This window comes from Sciurus vulgaris (assembly GCF_902686455.1).
Source record: "Sciurus vulgaris genome assembly, chromosome: 7".
Classification (NCBI taxonomy): Eukaryota; Metazoa; Chordata; class Mammalia; order Rodentia; family Sciuridae; genus Sciurus; species Sciurus vulgaris.
In genome coordinates this window covers 21,276,763-21,300,466 of record NC_136467.1, presented here as the reverse complement: position 1 = coordinate 21,300,466, position 23,704 = coordinate 21,276,763, and the positions used below count along the sequence as shown (strand labels likewise).

Sequence of the window (23,704 nt, the reverse complement as noted above, 5' to 3'; positions counted from 1 at the left end):
ATTCAAGTTGATGAATAATTGCAAACAGGAAAATTATTAAAAATACAATAGTAAACATAAAATATTTAAAGCAAGATTTTTTTTTTTTACAACTTCTGTCAATATGAGATAGTAAAATGCCCTTTTTTCTTTAAGCCAACAGCAGCATTTAATTTAAAAATAAAAACCTATATCAATAGGTACTTTGACCTAAAATTGAAACAGGAACTACCTTATTGGCAAACAGCAATCCGTCATATAGTTCACTTAAGAGAAAATTTGTAGTAAATTTTGGGGCCAGCATATGTCTCTTGGTTTTTCACTGTTAAACAATAAAAGCGTTCTGAGGCATTTTTAAAAATAGACACACCCTTCAAAATATTTTCCATCGTTCACTCCACATAGCGAAAGCAAACCTGAGAGCGAGGCTCGTGCTGTGTGCCACATGTACACCACGAGCCTTTATGACTTGCAAGGGAAGCACAGTTAGAAAACGCTTCCCTTGACTGTAGCTGGGACGGGCTCAGCCCTCTGCCCGGCAGCCGCGTCCTGCGGAGCCTTACTTACAGAATCTCCTCTCAGTCCAAATCATTTCCCATCACAGTGCTGATTTTCTTGACCCTCTGACCCTAGTTTTGTTTGTGTACACGTACATGTACAGTATGCATGCAAACACACACCCACCCAGAGTACACCTGGTGTCATCTAACATTACTTTTTATTTTCTACTCCTGGTATCGTGCCATTTCTAGTTAGCCTGCTGGGGAACACGGTCATTGCATCTCCCAACTTCTATCACACCCCACAAATCACGCATAATTGTTATTTCTATCTTTGATGAATGACTGTTTCCCAGGAAGTGCCCCTACCTACCTACCGCCCTGCCCCATTTCCTTGGGTTCTACATCTAAGGATTTAACTATGGGTTGAAAATTTTTGTAAAAATATCTCATCTTCCTTGTCATTGTTTCCTAAACAATACTGGATGACAGCTATTTATAAAGCATGTACAGTGCATTAAGTATAAGTAATCTAGAGATGATTTAAAGAATACAGGAGGATATTATAGAGTATATGCAAATGCAGTGTGATTGTATATAAGGGACTTGAGCAGCCATCTTTTTATTTTTTGGTATCTGTGGGGAGTGCTGGAACCAATGCTTTGTAAATCAGAAGGGGTAACTGTACAATTATATATGTATTATGAACACACTCAACAGATCATACATACGACAGGCCCACGCCCTACTATTGATTCCAGATTCGCCCCTGTGGTCTCCCGCCTTCACTTTGGTCTATTCATGATGATGAGTGAAATCTTTTAGACTCACATTCATCTCCCTCTCCTGATTAAACATCCTCACTGACTTTCCATTGCATACTGAAAAAACTTTCTTACTCTAGCCTGGTATTTGAGAATCTCTGCCATCAAGACCTTCCTAAGTCACCCAGACCTGTTTTTTCCTTGCCATTTCATAGTGCCCTGCTCAAGGTGATTATCTATTCAGTGATCTTCAAACTGTCTTGTCATCGTTATGCTAGATTTTCTTTTTTTCATTGTTTTATTCTTTTCAAAAGAATATTTTAAAGATTGCTTAGATCCTTAACACAGACTATCAGATGGGTTAAGATCTTTAGAAATGAACTAGTCCAGATCTGCTCACTTTCCAGCTGAGAGACTTGAGGGCCACTGAGGGGAGCCACCCTGCTCCTAGCCCAGTCCTGTTGGATACCCAGCATATGCTGCCTTCATTTTTACTGATTTATTTTCAGGTGTTAAAATTCCCCTACTTGCTCTGAGTTGGAGAATCCAGCTTTAATAATTCTGTGTCCTATACAGTGCCTACATATATTAGGCACATGGTAAAAGTTTGATGAGGAATATGAGACTACCTCTATAAGTGAATGCTATAAAGAAATTGCTTTGAAATTTCTACATACAGTCTACTACAGGAATCATTTTTGTGAGCTAAATGATTAGTAATGCCCCCCATCACCAAATTTAAAATCAAAGAAAATTAACACAAACTATAGAGAGTTTTGGGAAGGGTTAAACTCATCAGAACTTGTTCTTCCTCAAGTTTTGAGTCCATAAAGCATAATCTAATATGATGAACAGCAGGGCTGGGTGGTAGATTTAGTGATTTTTAACATGAAATGGAAACCAGCCTGTTCTAAATAAGTCATCGATGTTTGTGGAGTTTCTTTCCTCTAGCTACCTACAAATTCCCGCCCTCTCCCGCTACCCTGACTCTGCCCATCCCCATCTTTGCATCTTGCCCCATACAGCTCTGACCCCTGGGTTGCTGGAGCCAGAATACTTTGGGCCACTCTGGCTCGTTTGTTTTAATCATCTAAATCCATTCCATTAGCAAATCCCATCGTTGCTGCATTCAGAACACACTGGAATCTCTGTTACCTCTTTACCACTCCCCCATCTGAGCTGACCCCCTCCCACCTGGGTGGCTGCAGGTTCCTTCAGCTCATCCCCCTGCTCTGCCTTTGCACCCCGTGAGGGATGTGCCAAGGCTGCCCTGAGCATCTGGAAGTGCACGTCCATTATGCCCTGCTCTACTGCAACCCTGGGGGCTCCTCCTCCATAAGAAAAGTCTGACTCCTTGGGGCGGCTGAAGGCTCACTGCTGCTGGCTCTGTTACCTGCCTGCCCTGGTCTCCTGCTCCCCTCCTCTTGTTCATTCCCTGGTCATCTTACCATTCCTCAGACAGCCCAGCTGTGGTCTCACCTGTAATCTTCCGAGCACCTCCAGATGCCTGCATACGCACCCCTTCTCCTTCAGGTCTTCACCCAAACACAAGGTCTTGCAAGTCTCCCGCCTTATGACCACCACCCTGGTCTCCTACTCTCCCTAGTGCTTGTAGCCAACATAGCCTGTATTTCACCTGCCTATTGTGTATATTATCTTATGTCCTCATTTACAGACCCAGAGAATGGAAACTCCATGTAGACACAGTTTTTGTTTGTTTGTTTGTTTGTTGTTGTTATTGTTAAACGCTGTATTTTGTAATGTCTAGAAGACTGCCTGGCACATCTGGCACATAGTAGATACTTCTTGCATTCTTATCGAGTGAATGGACATGTCAGCTGAGAACTTGTGGGATAGATAAAAAAGCATAAGACAGATATTCCTGAGAAAGGTTGAGGTTAGTTGGAGACCAAAACCAGCAGGAAGTGGAGAGAAAGCAAGCAGTAAGGTGCTTTGTTGTGCATCTCAAGAGAGAAAGAGTCTGAGGGTCAGAGAGTAGAGAGGGTGGTTCCTAAGCAAGTCTTATGAGTGTCTATCAGGAAGTGATTAGGCCTCAGGGAGATCAATGTCCATGCTGGGACAGATCCTAAGAGAGTCCGGTAGCATGTTTCTACTTCATTCTGCAAGAAAGAAAATGCTAGTACAGGAATGTCTTTTTAAACTAGAAATTCCTGCGTCTGCATTAATTTATTTTAAAAAGGCTTCCCGAATCTGCTTTCTTTTCTCCTTGCTTTCCCAGGCCTTTGCAGAGAAGGGAGGAAGAGCTTTTACAACCAGCTGTTGTACGGCAGCATGAAGGGTTGTCACATCACTATAATTACACCTTGCCATAGGTTCTTCTGGGTGGTCAGTCGTTTAAGGACTACAAAGCTATTGCTTTTAAATTCTCAGTTTGCTGCTATGTTCACGTTATCTCTAAGCCCAGGTCAAATACCACATGGGGGTGGGGACAAGAGAAAAAGTTGTGTCAATTTAACTTTACGGGCTTTTTTTTGTTTTGTTTTACGATTAGCAATTTCCATACTCTTTCCTTCTTGATATGATTTCTGTTATGCTGACTGATTTTACCTGCTGTTAGAAGTAAATGAAAGAAAATTATCCATAATAGCTTTTACACTTTTGTTGTTTACCACGACTCATGTGTTGCTGCTGTCAGAACAGACAGCATTTGAACATTCGTTATCCTTCGTGACACTGAAGGGCTCGATATTGGAGGCATTAGCACCAGGAGAAATTGTATTATGGTTTCTTAGTTCTGTTTAATAAGCATTTTTTAATATGTCGTGTGCAGCATCTCCTAGGGCACCAAGATGGATCCATCTCTTTACTTTTAATTCCAGAAAATACTTCTCTTCATAATTTTCCTCTCCAATGTTTTTTCTGCCTCTCAGTGTTTTCTTTCTATTATCAATTATCTTAAAGTGTTCTAGTATTTTTATTTGTCTTAAATGATGATTTTAATTATACAAATTTGTAGGGCAAGGAGACGATAATTTGTATATGGTACGTACTGATCAAATCAGGGTATGTACTTTTTAATTTTTAAAAAATCACTACCTACATTACCATCCTACAGCAGGCCCTTACTGTCTTTTGTGAGACTTTCGATACTTTCTTCATTGGTCACTTTGTTGATGTGGACTCTAGAATGATGTACCTAAAACACAGAATTGGCATTCGTTCCTGTGGTTTAAAACTCCCTTGGAATGGGGTGCAGGCTCCTTGCTCTGCACAGTGGCGTCTGCACTGTGATTTGGCCTCTGCTTTCCCATGGCCCCTGTCATGCCCTTCTCTGCTCCACCCTCAGTGTCCACTGGACACCAAACTTCTCATGACGCTCTGCGGTAACAGTCTTCCCTCCTTTGTCCTGCTGTCCATCCTGATCTCCTGCCTGTAGGTGCCTCCTGCCTGACTGGCAGCTCTTTCCTCCTTTGCCAGTGCAACATCTACGCCTCCTGCCTGCCCCAGCTCAGACTGCCCGTCTTCCGGGCACTTTCTCTTTCCAACGCTAATCCATAATTCCCTGGCATCTTGTCATCTCTCTCTGTCTCTCTCTTATCAAACCTGTGCCTGAAGCTCAGCCCTTCCCTATTCTTTAGTGGCTGCTCCCATTTATTGAGAATTTTTGTGTGAGAGGTGATGTGAGCTGCCAAGATAGATAGGGATGGAAAATACAGTGCAGACTCTTCTCTGGCTCTTAGGCAGCCACTCAAGGGCTCTCTCAGCTGTGAGCTCACACTTGAGACTGCTGTGACCAGTTGAACTTGATGTCCAGTGAATTATGAACACTACAAAACAGAAGTGACAAAGCGGAGAAAAGGTTGGCAGTGGGAAGTGACCCTGGCCGTCTGATAGGAAAAAAACTGTGCAGAGGATCTATGAGAATTCTAAAACGAAACAAATCAGTCATGTTTGGAGCTCTTTACCCAAAAAGAAAAACTGTAGCTATGAATTTTGGTGTATTTGTTTGTTTTGGAAACCAGAATATAAATCAGTTTTTTAAAAAGGCATGGGAATTTATACTCTATTTTAATACATTTCTTTCCAAAATGATAACCATAAAAAAATAGGACTAACGTACTCATCTGAAAAAGCTCAGCTATCTGAATAACTTGTTCTGTTTGGAACTGAATATTAAGTAAATGTGATTTTTAACTGAACTAAAATTATCTGAATAGTAATAAAAATTTTACCAAGATCACAACTTTGCCAGTAATCCCCTTATTTTGTTTGAGCAACATGGAAATACTCGATTTTGTTTAATCAGTATTATATCGATATATATTTTTCCTTTTAATATAGTTGAATTATTTCTATTTGATTATAATCACTCAGTTTGTATTAAAAAGGTAGACAATGGAACGATAAATCTCTCATCATGTGTATTGTTCTTTCTACTTTTCAAACCACTTTCATTATCATTGCCTGAAATATCTCAATGAGTTAGACAGATGATTTTTAAAAAAATAGGAACACAAAGGCCGAGAAAATACTTTGGTGCTGGGCAAGGTCATCGAGCTAATGAAGGGTAGATGCTAGAACAGAGACTAAGCTTCCATGTCAGTGACCTTTCCCAACCCTCGGGTTTTTGACGGGTTTTTGGCTCATCGCTTTAATTTCGTCTCCTCTATCTTTGTTCATTGATGAGCCATCTGGCTACTGACCTCCTCGCTCCTGCGTGACTCTCAGAGTCTGGAGTCTCTTGACCTTGCACAAATATTTCTTGGTTTTTCCCTTGTGCTGCCAACCTCCCCTGGCTGTTCTCAGTCTCAGATCTGAATGGCCATAGAAACCACAGAGTTACATAATGAATCTGTGCAAGACACTGTGGGACTCACAGCCACAGGTGGCCAGGAACCACTCCAACCTCCTACCCTCTGGAGGTGGTCAGGGAGTAAATGTGCCTTCTCCTGTTTGTTACCTGCAGTTCATGTTGAAAATCACATGTACACTGGGGAATTGGAGCCTTCTGTCTCTAACCTCTCTCTGTGCCACACATAGTTGTAGACTGGCAGGCCTGCGCACATGAGCACAGGGCCAGGCATGCACGCACGAACACCGGGCCAGGCATGAGCACGCATGAGCACCAGGCCAGACCTGCACACACGAGCACCAGGCCAGGCATGAGCACGCATGAGCACGGGGCCAGACCTGCACACAAGAGCACCGGGCCAAGCATGCGCACACATGAGCACCACGTCAAGCATGCGCACCCGTGAGCACCTCACCCTCAATCACCGAAGTTATGCTTTGAGCTTATGGTATCATATCCAAATAAAGCTGCTAGCCATTTCACTACATATTTTGCTTCTAAAAGTGCTTAGAAAACCATATCATTCATTATAAATATGCATAAGAAAAATTCTTACCTTCTGCTTTTAAGATTAAAAAATAAAAGACTGCATTATTTTGTTTGTTAATTTTCCCATGAATCTACTTTAAACATTATTCCAGTCTAGGCACTGATATTATTTCATTCAGGCTGTCTAACCATCGCTTCTCTTTCAGCCTGGCACAGTCATTTTTGCTTCATTTAAAGAATATTTTATTGATGGTCATAGGGGAAAAAAAGTTCTTAATTTAGAGAGAAATACTGCTAGTACCTTTGATTTTTGTGCATGTATAGTTGTGTTATGTAGAGCTGTATATTTGTGTATATGCATATACAGTTTTAATGGTTGTGTATATCTGCAATTAATGGTTAATAATCATCTTTTCAAGTTAAAAAGTACATATTGATTAATGTTTTCATCTTTGATTCTTTGATGGTTGGCTATGTTTATTAGCAGTATTTAATATATATATATTTTAAATATGTAACACTTCATGAATTTGCTTGTCATTCTTGCACAGGGGCCATGCTAATCTCTGTATTGTTACAGTTTTTAGTATATGTATTGCTGAAGCAAGCACAATATATAATATTTTAATTTGGGGTATACTGTTTTCTTTTACTTATTAAATATTTTATAATATTTTAGAAAGCTAGGTACTAGCAGTATTTCTCTCCTATGTGAAATCTCATATATTTTTAAACAAAGAAGTAATAAATAACATTTTTCTACTATGTCAGTGTAATCTATGCCAGTATTAGTAAACTCATGCCAATAAAATTCCATGATCATGAAATGAGTGAAGATGTGAAATTATAGTTTAATAAAAATTACTTTTATAGCAATTCTCAGTGTAACTTAAGATTACACCATCATTTCCTTATATCTAATAAAATGAGGTCAAATTGTACCTCACCTAACGGAAGTAATTAGGCTAGTCAAGCTAACAGGTGTTTTTCCAAAGGCTTTTTTTTTTTGTCTGTTTTGATTTGTTTTCCCAGTAGCAGCTTTGTCGATTAGAAGTCCATTTGTTGTTACTGGCAGACCCCTTGCTTCTGACAGGCAAATCTCCCACCCACACAGGCATGCAGGGGGCTGCACTGACCCCGTTACTAATCCGTAAAGGCACAGGGCTCTGCCTGCCTTGGGCTGGGACACCACCCAGAAGCCTTTCCTCCTTGTCTTCTGCTGTCCCTGCCCACAAGTTTTCATCTTCTTGGCTTTTCTCTGATTTTATTCCACCGTCTGCCTGGGATGGGAAAATAACCCTTCCATAGATCCAGAACCTTCTTGGAGAGGGTTAGACTAATTTAATTTGAGCAACAGGACCCAGGGTCTTCTAGGATTGATGAACTCCCTTTGTAAATAATGCTAAATGGAAGGAAAATCAATTCCTATACAAGAAAGAGCAAGTGAGAAACTTTAGTCCAAAAAGATGTTCCCAACAAGCCAATACAAGAAAGAGCAAGTGAGAAACTTTAGTCCAAAAAGATGTTCCCAACAAGCCAACATTTATCAGTACTGCCAATGGGCAGGTACTAGCCGAGCACCCATGTGCCTGGTTCCCTTTAATTCTCATAGCTGCTCAGATATGAGCACTGTCACCACCCATTTGACACAGACAGTTTGAAAGGACCAGAGGCACGGTGTCACCCACGTGACAGGACTGAAATCTGAACCAAGGCTTCTGTCACTATATGTGGTGCTCTTGACCACCATTTGCACCATCTCGGCAACCTCAGTGATCATCAGTGTTTACTATCTAGATTTTCAGGAGGTGTATGATTTTATTTTCTATAGTCTCTTACTTTAAGAGATTCACACAGTAATGAAATACACATGTAGCTCTCTGCTTTTCCTTTCTTTGTTGCTTTTCCTTTATTGAATCACCATGCTGCTAAGTAGACTCACTGACTGCCTACCACCCAGGAAGAAGGTGTTCAGGCAATATTAAACTTTGTCTTTTTAATTTTCATATGAAAACTTGGGAGTACGAGTAATTGCTTTTAGGCCTCCAGACCACAGCAATAATTTAATTAGCTTCTCAAGTCCAAATTAGATTAGTAACGTTGTAATGCATGAAAAAGCACAGAAAAATACATTACTTTCTTTTCCAGTGTCCTTAAGTACAGAGTAATAATCCTTACCAAATTAAAGTTTTATAATATCTATATGGATGTAATAAATATAGTCTTGAACTGTTCTAAAATATAATGCGTCAGTGGGTCAGCTAAGTAAACCCATCCATTTGGGCAAAAATTTCAAAAACCATTTTTCATGACTGTGCATACTATAGTAATGGAATCCCATTTAAATAAGCAAATCAATATTCTTGATGTTGATAACAAAGGTTAGTTTTGATAGATACAGCATTCTAGATTGATTGTTTACCATCTGTTATTTTCTCTAATCAGTGTTACCACCACCCATAAATCACATTTGCCTCATGAAAAAGATGGTAGCCATTTATATGTATGAACTTTATGATAAGCATCTGGGATGTTACTTTTTGATTTAAGCATGAATGGGAGAATACTTTCCAAGGTAGTGGTGTACATTTTTTGTTATTGTTTCTTTTGGGTATTTTTTAAATTTTGCTTTTTTATTGTTATTGTCACTTCTTAGTAGAGAGCAACCATCTTCCAAGAATGAATTAGAGGTTTCTACTATTTTTTAAGAAAGAGTAATCCTAGCAGAGACATAAATTCTCTTCTTCAATTAAACTCTTCTTGCATGTTTTGTGAGTTCATGAACATAGGCATATTTAGATTTCTTTGATAAGAATGGCCAAGTTTGGGCAGAAAACTCCTGACTTTTGTGGCTTGGTCAATCATTAGCCTCTGTGTTTAGCTGGGAAGCAGCCTGGTGAAAGCTGTATAGTCATGTGGCAAGAAATGGGAGACTTTTAATCTAAAACTGGTTCTTAACTTCTTTTTTCTCCTCCTTCTCCACCTCCTTTTTTCTTTTGTTAAGTCAAAGATGTACAAAAATCTATTCATTCATTGAACAAATGCTTCCTGAGTGCTCACCTGCAGGGTGGTGATCTAGGCATTGGGAATATAGTAGGAATGAAGACAGATTTCCTTGTCCTCCAGAAATGTACGTTCCCAGCTTTTCTTCTCTCCCACCAGTGCCACCTGCCTGCCCCTGCCCAGCACACTAACTTCAATAATTTTCAAGGCTGTCATTACTGTGTAGAAAGTTAGGGAATGTTCAGCTATAGAAAATTGCAAGTCGGACCTTGAGTTGTTTGGCTGGTCCAGAGTCTGTTGCTATTCCTGCTCTTTCCCTGGAGGTTTTTCTCCTTAAGGATCTGCCTCTGCTCCTTCTTCAGCTCAACACTGGCTTTATTTACTTTGGCCTGCTTAAAATAGTTAGACTGGTTCTGCCTCCATTGACTTTCTGGTGAGCAGGACCATTTATCTCTCTCCCCATTGTGGTCTGTGTTTCTATTTCCTCTTCCCCTCTCCACCCCATAATACCCTTAGTCCCCTGCTTTTTGATGTTTGTGAAAGGTATTCTCAAGTCTCTTTAATTTGGAGCTCTTGATTTTCCCTAAACATATCTATATTCACTTTTGTTCTTTTTAAGAATTTGACAAGTCCTTTGACTTCAGAGGTGGGATCCATATTGTCTTTGTCTTATCCTTGGTGAAAGATTTTGGCTTCATATTAGCAGACTGATCCACTCTGAGTAGCCTCTTGTTATTGTCATTCTTATACCTTATTAGATGAACAAATTGGAAGCACTAATCAGCTGGTAGCACTTGATGATACACACTTGTATTCTGGCTCATGATGAGTTGTCCCCGTCTTCATACAGACTGGGAAACGGGCAGAGTTCTCTTAAACACTGATGGAAAATTGCAGAGATTAAGTTGATCTTAATTATTTAATCAGGAAATTTGGGAAGAATGCATTTCCTTTTATTTTAATTAGAAACACCTTTTGGTTATGAAGTAGTGGGGTAGTGGGGGGTGGGAAGTGGGGAGGGAGGGAGAGAGAGAGAGAGAGAGAGAGAGAGAGAGAGAGAGAGAGAGAGAGAGAGAGAGAGAGAGAGAGAGAGACAGACACCAAGTTTTTCCTTTGAATTCTTGTAGGCTAATCAGTCTGGTTTGCTTACGTGAAAGTCTCTAGAGAAATCTAGATTTCCCAGACCTAGTAGTAAAATAATAAAAGGAAGTTAAGGAAAGGGACCTTCATTGAGGGCTTGCTATGTGACAGGTATGTGCTAGGAGCTTTATAGATAAGCTGAGGTTCAAAAAGGTAAGAAATATATGTGGGGTTAGGTAACAAGTTAGTATTGGAACTGGCATCAATCTTACCTTGCACCAACTTACCCAGCGGTGAAAATGCTACTTGTAATTTTTTTTTGTCTTATGACTTTTTTCATCTTTTGGTGAAATACAACAGTAAGATTATAGATAACATGAAAAAGAGCAAATAATGCAAAGAAGATATTTGGAGTTACCATACTTGGAATTACTTGATAAAGCTTTTTCTTCTCTTTTACAATAAGAAACTTTATCAATGCTTTGCATGGATGTGAGAAGAAGGAAGAAAAATTAAGTGAAAAGTTTTTATCAAGTTGAATATTCTCAATAAAAACGAAAGCTAAAAATTCTGTTCAATTCAGCTGAATACAGTAACTATATATTGAGCACATTCTGTTCTCTAGCCTGGGTGCTGTTACACCAAGATGGAAGAAAGAAAACATCAGTGATGTAAGGTTTTAGAAACTAAGACGAAAAGGTCAAAGCAGAGGTTATACTTGTCAGGATTGAGGGAAATCTTTATTAAAAGTTGGGGAGATTCTAATGTCTTTCTATCATTATTTCATGGGAGAAACACTTTCATTTGCACACTTAAAATTTTTTTTTTTTTTTTTGCACAAGCACATGAGATTTTCTTTTGCTCTATCAAGATTTCTTTGAGATACATAGTCTTTGCCTTTCTCCTGTGATTAACTATAGAGGTAAAATGGGTTCTTGCAGTAAAATGTTTTCCTAATATGAAAAAGATAGGGCTTCCACTTGTTAAAACTGGGCTGAGCAGGTCACATAGCTTGTCTAAGGAGCAAAGGATCAGGGGGGACATTCCAAGGCTTTTCTCTATCCCTGGTGCATGTTTGTTTTTCGACCTTTTTTTTAGCGAAACTTACTGTAGTGTTTATCCTCATGGTATAAAGAGAGCATGGCAGAAATTAATATGCACATTTGAAGAAATAAAGGTAATTGGGCAGGAGAGAAAACTTCAGGCTGACCTTCCTTTCTCCTGTCTCTGTTGTTACTTCTTCTTCCTGGCGTAGTTACCTGTTCCTCCTTAGATGTCTTTGAACACAGTGAAGAAATTGCTGCTTGAGATCATAAAATGCAAATAGAAAACAAATACAATATTTATCATTTATAATTTACAAATAAATCTAAATGCATAAATAATCAAAAATTAAATGTAATTCCACCCTCCAATGTTGGCCAGTTGACTGAGAAGACCCAGAGGGAGGAGAATGGAGTGAGACAGAGCAAAAACACCCTTGCCTCCAGCTTGAGCCCGTGCATTTGGGAGCAGGGAGGTGACACGGGAAAAGTTCTTCTGGCCACAGAATTGTCAGTAAATTCATTTGTTTTTTCCTGCTGTTTCCTCTATCTATATTATTGCTTTTCAAATGCAAATTAGATTATCATTGAGCTTCATTTGCTCTCTGACCTCCAATATTTAGTGTCTGTGCTCTGCATGGGGTTGACACAACAACCCACTGGAGTGGAATGCCCTGTGAGTGTCAGCAGCAGGGACCAGAGATAACAAATTATTCCAGGAGACCCCACTCTCCCAATGGATTTGGACCACATGGGCAGTGATGATATCTATCCTTGCCAGGACTCTCCTGGACCAGCTAAATCATTATCTTTTTGGGTAGGGTCCTGGGCGTCAGCCTCTAATATCTAACTAGATAACTGTCCAACCAGCCAACACTCAGTGTGGTTTCTAATAGGACCCGAGTTCAGAAGCACTGATTGAGAGGAGTTTTGCTCTTGCATGAAGGCCTTCGAATTTACCAAAGAATATTTTAAAAACTTGAAGGAAAGTTTGTCTTTTGATCTTTTCAAATGAATTTCATTTTTGATATTTCCGCAATCCCACAGCGCTGGGGACTCGAACCTGGGCCTCCAGCATGTGAGTCAGGCACTCTACGTGATGGGCTATATCGCCAGCACTGAATTTCATTTTTAAAGAACATAGTCGTTTCTCTTTATTCATTTTTGTCTGTCATTTTGGAGATTTTTTTTCCCTCCCAAGTTGACTAACCATGTTGTTTCTTTCTACATCTTTCACAAACATTCCGGAAAGTTTGGGTTTCTTGTATGTTGCTCTGTTCTTGGCTTAAAATGTGCATTGAACCGGGTCTGCGGTTGTAGTAGGATGCACTTTTATTCAAACTCAAACTGATCAGTTGGTATTTTTCCTCCCTGGCAAACAGATGGTGAATTGAACATGGAGCTTTGCTTTTCTTCTGAGTAGCTGCTAGAGTGGGAATTATACAATAAATACTACAAAAGGACTGCTCCATCAAGAGATTTTACATTAAGTGAAAACAAAGAAGCCACAACCAGTGTAAGATGTTTTGTCACAGGACAAAGAAGTCGTGTGTCTCTCTCTGTGCTGGGTTATTTAATGACTGACTCAGAAACAGTTTTTACTTTATCCAAGGAAAATCACCCTAATTAAGCTGTCTCTTCTGAAATTGGTAGTGTATTTTTTTATAATGGTCAGTGAAACACAAGTGCTTCAAATCTATTTTTGAAACAGCCCGCGTGACTTTTTAACAAGCACAGGTGTTGCCATCAGGAATGTTACCCCTGCCGAGGATGCCAGGAATCACTTTCCAACTTGCATGTAGCATTTTATATTTTAATAAATGTCTCTAATATAAATATTCTACAGCCAGCATTTTAGAGGTGTCTTGAAGGTGTATAGATTTAACTAAGGGTTGCCTTTCTAATGACATGTCTTTGCTCAGAAAAAAATTTTTTGGAGACCCTTGGGATTCTGACCTGTTGCCCATGTCAGGACTTTTCTCCAGGCTTCTTGGCTTCTTCAAACAACTGTTGGTTGATGTTGTTTCTCTAATTTCATAATTTCTTTGCTTATCTTGTACTTGAACCTGTCCACCAACCAACCAATAGCGATACTCACTCTTCTTTTCCTCAACTCAGTTGCCAGGGGATTTTTCACATCTGTCTGTGGCTTCACAGTACTTAAGCAGCATACTCCAATTCTGTGGTTAGTACACTCTCCATAGTCCATTTGGAACCCACAGAGTTATTATAGTTAAGATAATTTTAAGTCAAAATCTGGATGTCTTAGAATGTTCTGGAAATTTAGCTAGATAAAGACATTGGTCCATCTCCTCTAACTTGACTTTTAAATAGGTAGCCAAATGTACGTTGAGGATGAAAATTGCAGTTCAGGAGTGCTTGCTTCAGTTCACCTTATGATGAAGTTCATCTTACTGTGAGGATGGATGAACTTTAGTTCATTTTATAGAACATATTGAGGTGAAGCAGGAATTGCTGATGGAACTGACGCTAAAAGATGGGATCTTATAAAAAAAATAGAGGTGGTCTCTGATCTAATGATGATTTAAGATTTTTTTTTTTTTTAAATTTCTGCTAGTGGGAAATTGCACCCATACAATGATCTGGTTCTCATTTTTAGTACAGTACTCAACAAATTACACGAACTATTCAACACCTTTTTATAAAAGGCTTTGTGTTCGATGATTTTGCCCAACCACAGGCGAATGTGAGTGTTCTGAGCACATTTAATGTAGCCTATGATGAGATATGCTTTTTTGGTAGGTTAGGTGTATTAAGTGTCAGTTTTCAGTTTAGGATGGGGTTTAACAGGATATAACCTTATCATAGATTGCATATCTGTATGCCCTTCTGTCTTCAGTTAATCATCAATCCAGATAGACAGGAAGGAGGATGTCCTCTGGGGAAGATACTGAGTTGTCAGGAGTGTTTAACTGTGCTGGAGACATCAATGAGAGTGACCCTTCTGAGTGCAGACAGTCTTTTGCCCTTGTCTTGCTAGTTCCCCACCTCTGTTTCTGACTTTGAACTTGACTTTTATTTCTATCTGTATCTTTTGCTTCTCTTTTAGATTTGTACTCTTCCTACTCCTGTCCTGTGGCATGACCTTGCATTATGTCAATTTATTTCTGACACTCTGGAAACTGTCTTGCTCTATTACATATTTAGGATGATCCTTGTGATCTTGCTGTCTTCCTATTGAAATGTTTGTGGGTATTCCACACTTCTGGGCTAAAGCAAATGCCCTTTATTAAAAATGAACTGCCAAACAGACTTAGGGATGATGAAGTGTCTCAGACATGTGATTTGTCTTTTGTTAATTCTTTTTTAGAAACACAACAAATTGATCTTATTTTCTGAGAGCTTTTCTTCATAACTTACCATTCTTAGCCATTCTCTGCTAATTATACTTCCAGTTTCTCTTGAGAATAATGAAATGAAAGACTGTCTTTGGATTTTACATAACTAAATTTATAGAAAAGAAAAATTGTTTTCTTTCCTGAGTTATTGTGTTACATTTCAGGGTTTACAACTATGTTAAAATTCAGAAGTCACTGAAAACTCTAGGTCATTTATTAATCTAAGCAACCATTTTCTTCTCCTTTTGAGTGTGTGTTGAGGTGAATTAATGGTGAAAATGTGGAGAAATATTTTCTTACCTTGACCATTGTGACTTTGTCCCCGTATACTCTGGTAGTAGTCCATTGAGAGGTGAAATTTGCACCTGGCTACAGTCGGTCAGACAACCCAACTCCTGTTCATTTCTGTTTTTTGGTTTTCCTTTTCCAATCACAGAACTAACTCCTGAGGAGAGAGCCCAAAAGATTGCCAAAGCCATGCGCAAGCAGTCTTCTGAAGTCAAAGAGAAGTGGGAAAGTCTAAATGCTGTCTCTAGCAACTGGCAAAAGCAAGTAGACAAGGCACTGGAGAAACTCAGAGACCTGCAGGGTGCCATGGATGACCTGGACGTGGACATGAAGGAGGCAGAGGCCGTGCGCAGTGGCTGGAAGCCCGTGGGTGACTTGCTCATCGACTCGCTGCAGGATCACATCGAAAAAACCATGGTCAGCATCACAGACTTTGTCAAAGAATTTTTAAGGAATGTTTTGTTATCAAATATAACACAAATAGAGAGAGCCAGGTTATATGAACTGATGTAAGGGATTTTTGAAGGCAGCAGGTGGAGTTGTGACAGAGGTTTTCCATGTCCTTTGTAGTCTGAATCCCTTCCTCAGTAACCTCAAAGGTGACCTTGGTGATAATTTACTTTTGAAAAAAATGCATTTTTCACCAACTGTACACCCCCAAAACTGTGTACATTAGATTTACCTGATTTTTTCAAAAGTATTTTTAAAGTTTGTTTTAATGTTCCCATTTACCCTCTCTTCCTTTTTTTCCCTTCACTTTCAATGTATTTGTTGAGAAACAAATATTTGTTTTGTAGTGTTGCCCACAGCCTGATTCCGTAGGACTGTATCCAGATGGTGCCCCAGAGGTTCCTCTACTCCATATCTCTTGAGATCTGGTAGTTGGATTTAGAGGTTTAGTCAAAAAACACACAGTTTTACTGGGAATCCTCATCTATAAATTTTCTTATTGTCTAAGTATATTAATGAAGGATGAGTTTAGCTATAATTCCACTCATTGTCAGGAACTGCCCAGTTGAGATGTTAGGCCCATGATCTAGAATCTCTTTGGTTTCCATATTCTAGAAAATCTCCAGAGAAAAACATAGTGAGGTTTAGAAGAGACACAAACAACAGATTTAGAGTGTGGTAGGTTTTGTAGTAATATATTAAATTATATATTAAGTAGTCATGAATCGAATCAAAAGATAAGACAAGGAAAACTTAAGTGTTCGTCTGACAACATCCGGCACACGTGGAATTTTTATGGCAAAAAAGTACACATGTCTTGTGCGTAGATATTGGAAGGCATTCTTCCTTTGTATGCATGTGGCTGAGTAGGAGAAAGAAAGACCTGCAAAATTAAATGAATACTTAGGCAAATTACCTAAGTAAATACATGTCTCTGTAGACATAGCACTAACAATAGCTAGCATTTATCAAGGCTTACCATGTGCCAAGAATTGTTCTCAGCTAATTTACATGGGGTTCTCTTTTAATCCTTACACCAACCCAAAGAGACAGCTGTTACTATTATGCCTATTTTACAGATAACAAGCTGAAGATAATCGCTCAAGCTGAACATAACTATGAGCTGGTAGTGCTCATAGTTTTTTTTTTCCTGTTGTTTTACTCTTTGATTTCAAAGACCTCTTTCATACTAATGCAGTTAAACATAACTTTTGAAAAAGTATTTGAATTTAAACCTCTAAAAGTTACATACTAAATTTTAGACTTAAAAAAATAGTTATTACTAAAAGAGAATTGGTGTTTGCTACTTTTCAATGTAGTTATATTGTGTCCATCTACCCTGTATTAAATAGGCCTCTTCCTACAACCTTAGTATCCTAAAACCATTTCTGTAAATGAATATGAATTTAAAAGGATGTACTGAAAACACAGCCATTCACATAGTTTTTCTGGAAATTACATACTTTATTTATTGTTGTAGATGGTTTAGACGTTGGAAATCCTTAAGTCAGTGATTTGCTAAGAAGTATATTCTGCTGTAATATTTTAGAGCAGGAATTTACCCATTTGAATTTGAAAGTTTCCTTGTATAAGACAATGAAAGTGTTGGAGGAAAAATAAAATTTGTACCTGGAATTATTAAAGTCCCAAAAGTTGGGAGTTATTAATCTTATTTGATTAATAAGATTAATCTCTACATCCACCTCTATATCCAAATCCTTTTGTTCAAAACTCTGCTTACATGAAAAGCTAGAGACAATATAATTAATATTTTAATGAAAGGAATAAACTATAGGTTAAAATATTTTGACATCTTATTAGGAGAAAAGAAAATAAGAACTCAAGTCTCATTAAGCCAAATAAGATAAATTCAGTGTCTCAGATATTTTACAGGTGCCTAAAGTGTATCCCAAATACTTAGCTACAGGCAGATAAAAATAAGTACTGATTATTGCTAAGTATTATAAAATATGTCAAAGCAACTGGAAACCAAAAACTTTGGGGGTAATCCAATAATTTCAACTCTCTCAAATTATTCTTAATCATTCTTATTTGCAGAATATATACCTTCTGGCAGGAAACCTTGAGATTCACACCTGCCAACAGGCTGCAGTTAGCACCTTTGATACTAGCAGATGTTTCTGTTTTTATAGCAAGGGGGCCCCATAGACTCTTATTCTCTTAAAGGAAAGCGCTGTCAAAACATGATAAATTGGTTCTTTATCCTAGAACACACGGCATTTCTGAAACCATTGAAAACTTGTTTTATTTCAAGCCCCTTAATATGGAAGCTCTTAAAAAGCAAAAGATAAACTTTCTTGATAGAAAGGGTTCTCCTGGTCATAAAACAAAATCCAAAAGACCTTGTTTGTCAAAGTTCTTTTCATGTTCTCTTCTCCAGCTTGCTATAGAAAAACATTATTAAAGAGGAAAAAATTTAAACTCTTTATTGTTCTCTAAGATTTTAAAAACCTGCCTTACAATTATAATCTAATTTTAAAAACCCTTTATTATCTCTTGAAGTAAAACTAGTTATTATTTAAAACTATATAACTCTCAGACTACTTTCTAGATATTCATTTGTAATCTTTAATACCTCAAAATAAGAGCATTGATTTTAAAAGCTGACTCCAATTCCAAATCTTCCAAGGTATCTATGGAGAGAATACTAATATATAAAGTTAAAAATCCTGACTGGAGAAACCCAGTGGGAGGTGAGTTCTACAATTTTTCTTAAACAGAGTTTTAAGAGAACTCCAGGCCTCTTCCGAGTTAGGATTGAAAAAAAATTGCCTTTCCCTACCCTCACCCACACTTCCCTCTGTCCCACCTTTGGTATTAATTGTAAATTCTTTATGGATCTCCTACAATATGACTGCTTTCCTACTTTAACTGAACTCTGTGCTTCTGACTCTGTGTGCATGCTCTGTCATCTGTGGAAGACTCGCATCTGCAGGAATGGACAAAAACTGCCACAAATCTCCACTCCTTCTCCTTCAGTACTGCAGTAATTCATGTGTCTCTTTGGATTTCCTTTCTTCTCCCTGCTTTTCATATGTTGGTGTCTGCAGTGTTCTAGCCATTTTTCTTGGGTCTCTGAAGACCCACAGAACTGGCAAAACCTAAATAATTTTATCTTAGGTTGAACAAAATGAGCAATTGTGGAAAACTGATTAAATTAGGTGGGGAAACCAAGAAAAGATGAATCACTTTAACAGAGTTTGCTGTACAGAATTTTGATGATCTGAATCTTCATCAATGATAAAAGTTGCTTTCTTACTGCTCAGCATTTTCCATGAGGGTTTATCTCTTCCTTTCAGGAAGAAACACTGGAAGGTCTGAGTACACTTTTTTACCTTTCTATACTGGCTTAATCTCACCTCACATATTATTTTTGAAGGCCTTTGTCAATAGAAATGAATTCTGCCCATCTGCATTACAAGCCTTGGTTTGAATGCTGTTCCAGACCAGCTTCCCTTTCTTTGTTGGAGACAGCATGAATATGGATGCTCATAATACCAAATTCTAAGTGATAAGAGTTGATGTTTAAAATATTAAACACTTGGTTCCATATGACCCTGACCAATCAGAATGGCCCACCCTAAACCCCAATTTGTGTGTTTGCTGAAAGTCCTGACTCCATTTGAGAGACCAGGGAGAAGGTCCCAAGAGCCCAGGAAAGGGGTCTTTAGGTAAGGCTGCAGAGCGGGAGTCCTCAGGGAATTTTCTTGAGGGGTAGGGGACGCAAGGTGAGTTTTTAAAAGGATCCACAGGACCTAGCAACTGGTTGGGAAAAGGGAATTTAAACATAGAAGCATGTAGGATTATGTGAGAATGGAGAAAAGTGTTCTCAATATTCTATTTGCTCTCAAAGATAGTCATTGCTCCAAAATACTTGATCTTTTTCTTCCCCTGTTTGCATACACTTCTGGCACCCATACCTACTAGCTCTTTGTGCTGTGCTCAGAGAGCCACTGTCAATTCTAGGACTCAGTTGCCTCTTTTCCTATATGCTCTGCTCCTCCTGCCCACCCCCAATCACAGACAGTGACTCTCCATGACTGTGAAAGAGATAGAGCCTGCCTCTGTTAGGCTTTGATCAAGAAAGTTGTTTTCACTGGCCACCTTCTAACTTAATTGTAAATGGAAGCACGTTCAAAGCAACTTATTGCATCAGAGAAGAAAACATTGTCACCGTATTAAAATAGAAAAAAAGAGGGAAAATATGAAAGACAATTAAAGAGACAATCAAGACCAGAAATTGGTAACGAGGACAATAATGGCAAACATTTCCATATAATAAGGACTATGAAGCAAATTCATAATCATCTACATGAGGTTGCATTATACTTTTTCTCTTTGCACACATATTTAAAGGGTGACTCTGACAGGTCATGGAGTTACTGAAGACCTGAATAAGTCACCTGTTACTTAGTGGGCAACTCCAGTTGACAGACCCTGATCTGGCCTTGCCATTGTCTGTGATAGAAAGTTGGAAACGCTAGCTTTTGTTATAGTCTTTTCCAATGATGTGTGTGTATATATATATATAATTTTTTTTGTCTGTTTCTTCCAGGCATTTAGAGAAGAAATTGCACCAATCAACTTAAAAGTTAAAGCAGTGAACGATTTGTCCAGTCAGCTGTCTCCACTTGACCTGCATCCATCTCTAAAGATGTCCCGCCAGCTGGATGACCTTAATATGCGATGGAAACTTTTACAGGTATCAGCTTATCCTCTTCATGAAGCAGCTTGTAACCTGGGTTCTCTTTAAACCCTGCCTCGTTTACCAATACATATTGTTATATCCTCTCTTGATTGTATTGGATAATGAATTGGGCGAGTGATAACATCAAGAATTTGTCTTTTGGTATCTTGAACCTAAGGGCCTCGTTTATTTATGAATATAAATTTTAATATAATTTTATGTACTTTCCATGTGGTATTTGTAGAAAATTGCATGGGATCAAATACATCACAGTTACTGGAATCTATAGAAGGTCACAGAAATATTTGCCCCAGAATGGTTCATAAAGAGTCATTTATCTTACTTTCATTTTGTATGATTTTTCTTTTGAAAAATTAAGAAAGTTTTCATTCTTTTTCTTTTGACTAGTTGCTGTTTAGGTACCATGCATTAGTTTTTCCAGATAGTACATTTAAAAACTTTAGCTCTTTGATCTAAGCTGCATTTGTTTAATGACTCTAGACCTTATTTGCTCATTCCAGATTTAATAGAGCCACACCACAGACACCTCTTATGAAGTGTCCCTAGTTATCACCATTGGCAAACCACAATACAACTCTACATGCCAATTAAGAATTTATGGCTCAGTCTTGGTGCACTGTGTTGCATTCCGTGGCTAGTCCTCAGAAGTCATAATAATCATATTTCCTCTCTGAAAATTAGCAGGTTAATATGAGTAGAAGATTTGAAAAATTATTCTTACTTATCTTTCTCTATAGTGTGGGCCTAAAATGATGATATCTAATAATATGGACATGCAATTTCAATGTAGCACATAAAAGCATTTTATTCGAAAGGTATTATAGGTTTCTTCTGTTAATTCTAACATCAAAATATGCAGTGGTTTATATTTTCTTACTGTAATTGAAGAGGTAAGAAATGAGTGTGCACTATTCGACAGTCTATCTTTGCAAAAAGTGTTAATCTGGGATTAGTAAAACAAAAATCAATTAAACTCATATGAGCTCACAGAAATGTTTGACCTTTTTTCATTTTTCTTCTGCTCTATCTCTGTAATTCATTATCTTCATGTGAAGAGTCGTGTGGCCCATCTTGATTCACTCCTCCTTCTGTTTCTTTTAAGGGAGTGTGTTATATTTGAAAAAGAGCTTGTATTCTGCCATCTCTTACCTGGGATCCTGTTAACTGCTAGAGCTTGGGTGTTAGTTGCAGGTTGGATAAGAGAAAAATGTATGCTAGCAGACTGAGTTGTTATATTTCAGAAACAGCATCTTTATTCCTAAAGTATGTCTTTTGAATTTTTTTGTTTGTTTGTTTGTTTGCTGGGGATCGAACCCACAGCCTTGTGCTTACAAGGCAAGCACTCTTCCGACTGAGCTATCTCCCCAGCCCCTGAATTTTTTTTATCTTAATGAATACAGTATGTTCTAATGCAATTTAACTAACCAGGAGAAACCAGAGCTGCCCAGTGAGAGAGAGAGAAAGAGAGAGAGAGAGACACACACACATACACGTGCGCGTGCGCACACACACACACACATCACTTAAAGGCAGCTGAAAATAATATTTTCAGTCAAAATGGATCAGCTGACTAACACTGCATAGACAAAGACCAGGGAAAGGGAAATAGAAATGTCAGTAGGCTGTGTACAATTGTTACTGATTTACATTTAATTTCTCAGTGTAACAACTTTGCATTCTTATAATGTGGAGAACTAACTGCAGACTCTGTGCAAGCATAGAGGACATCAATCTACTGGTATCTTATTCCCAGGTAGAAATGATCAGATGCAAACTTGTCAGAAAATCAGAAGACATTCCACACTTAGTTGTCCTTTGTTTTGTGTCTCTTTTCTGTCTTTAATTTCACTCAGTTATTCATCTCTTATCATCTGTCTACATATCTATCCATCTATTTTTTTTCCTGTTGGAGTACTCTAGGCTTCTTTTTTACTTGCTCTCCATATCACTTTTTACCATCCTTCTTGTAAACGAGAGATGAGCAGTCACTAAGTCCATGACCACACCTTGGCTGAAGGTGCCTTAGAAGCCACATACGGCCCCATGAAGGTGCAGCCTAACAGGGCATGGACTCTGTCACCAAATGACCAGGGTATGAACATTAGCACTGCCACTTGCTATTTTTAAGTTCTTGAATACCTCTTTGGGTCTCAGTTTCCTTATCTGTAAAATGGTAACAAAATAATACTTACCTAATATGGTTTTTGTGAGAATCAAAAGTGTTTATTCATAAAAATTGCTTTAAAAAGTACCTGGCATTAGTAACTGTTACTTGATACTGGAAGTTGATTTCCATACTATTATTTTCATACCAGAGGTAGAGAAGGAATCTATATATTCAGTAATGTCTTGGATGATAGCATCATTTACTGTAGTACTTAAATCAAGAATATTATTGAAGACAGCATCTTGAAATCAAGTTATTTCATCTGGTATGTGTATGTGCATGTGTGCAGGTTTCTGTGGACGATCACCTTAAACAGCTACAGGAGGCCCACAGAGATTTTGGACCATCCTCTCAGCATTTTCTCTCTAGTAAGTACTGATAAACTTTACTAATGGTTATTCTTCCACTTTCACTTAAGAAGTCATGTTCTTTGCTATATAGTCTTTTGTTAGGTAAGTGTGTAAGAGGAGATATTAACATTAACAAAGATGTTATTTGTTGCTTATTATTTGCTATAGTGTGATAATAACTTAAATCATTGAAGGGGAGCACACATGAGTTTGTTTTTAGGTACAGTTTTGCACCTGACCATTTGTTACGATAACGAATATCATATTATGTCACCATTGTTTTGATGTGTGCAAAGGTTAGGACCTTTTCACACATACCAAAAAAATCCACTTTTCTATTTTAAGATATTAAAAGATTTTTTTCCTTCATAAAAGTGCTTATTGGTTTAAACCACACCTGTAACTTTTAAAGTTAAAAAAAAATTTTCCATAAATCTTTAAATGAGAATATTTGAGCTTATTAGGCTCACTGTATTCATACGTAGCTTTTCTTCTGGACGAGTATTACAGATTTAGCAAAGCACATATGTAGATTTTTATGAAATATTCTCCAGCTGGAATTTTCAATTTTATGTACAGTTCATGAGATCTTAAATAAATAATTTGAGCTCATATTTTATTTAATATTTACTGCTGAGGATACTAAAGAGTTTAGGATTTAGTTACCCAGATTGAGTTTAAATATTCATT

General features: G+C 38.1%; 1 protein-coding gene across 9 annotated transcripts in view; it reads left to right on the top strand.

Annotated features, from left to right (window-relative positions):
- Positions 1-23,704, top strand: part of UTRN (utrophin) — a gene marked incomplete at its 3' end in the record, with an annotated part of 506,460 nt that overhangs the window by 394,788 nt on the left and 87,968 nt on the right. For all 9 annotated transcript variants that reach the window (XM_079146787.1, XM_079146786.1, XM_079146788.1 and 6 more), the window contains 3 exons: positions 15,467-15,735; positions 20,345-20,491; positions 22,954-23,032. In XM_079146787.1, the coding sequence (XP_079002913.1) occupies positions 15,467-15,735; positions 20,345-20,491; positions 22,954-23,032 (495 nt within the window). The remainder of the gene's footprint in view (positions 1-15,466; positions 15,736-20,344; positions 20,492-22,953; positions 23,033-23,704) is intronic.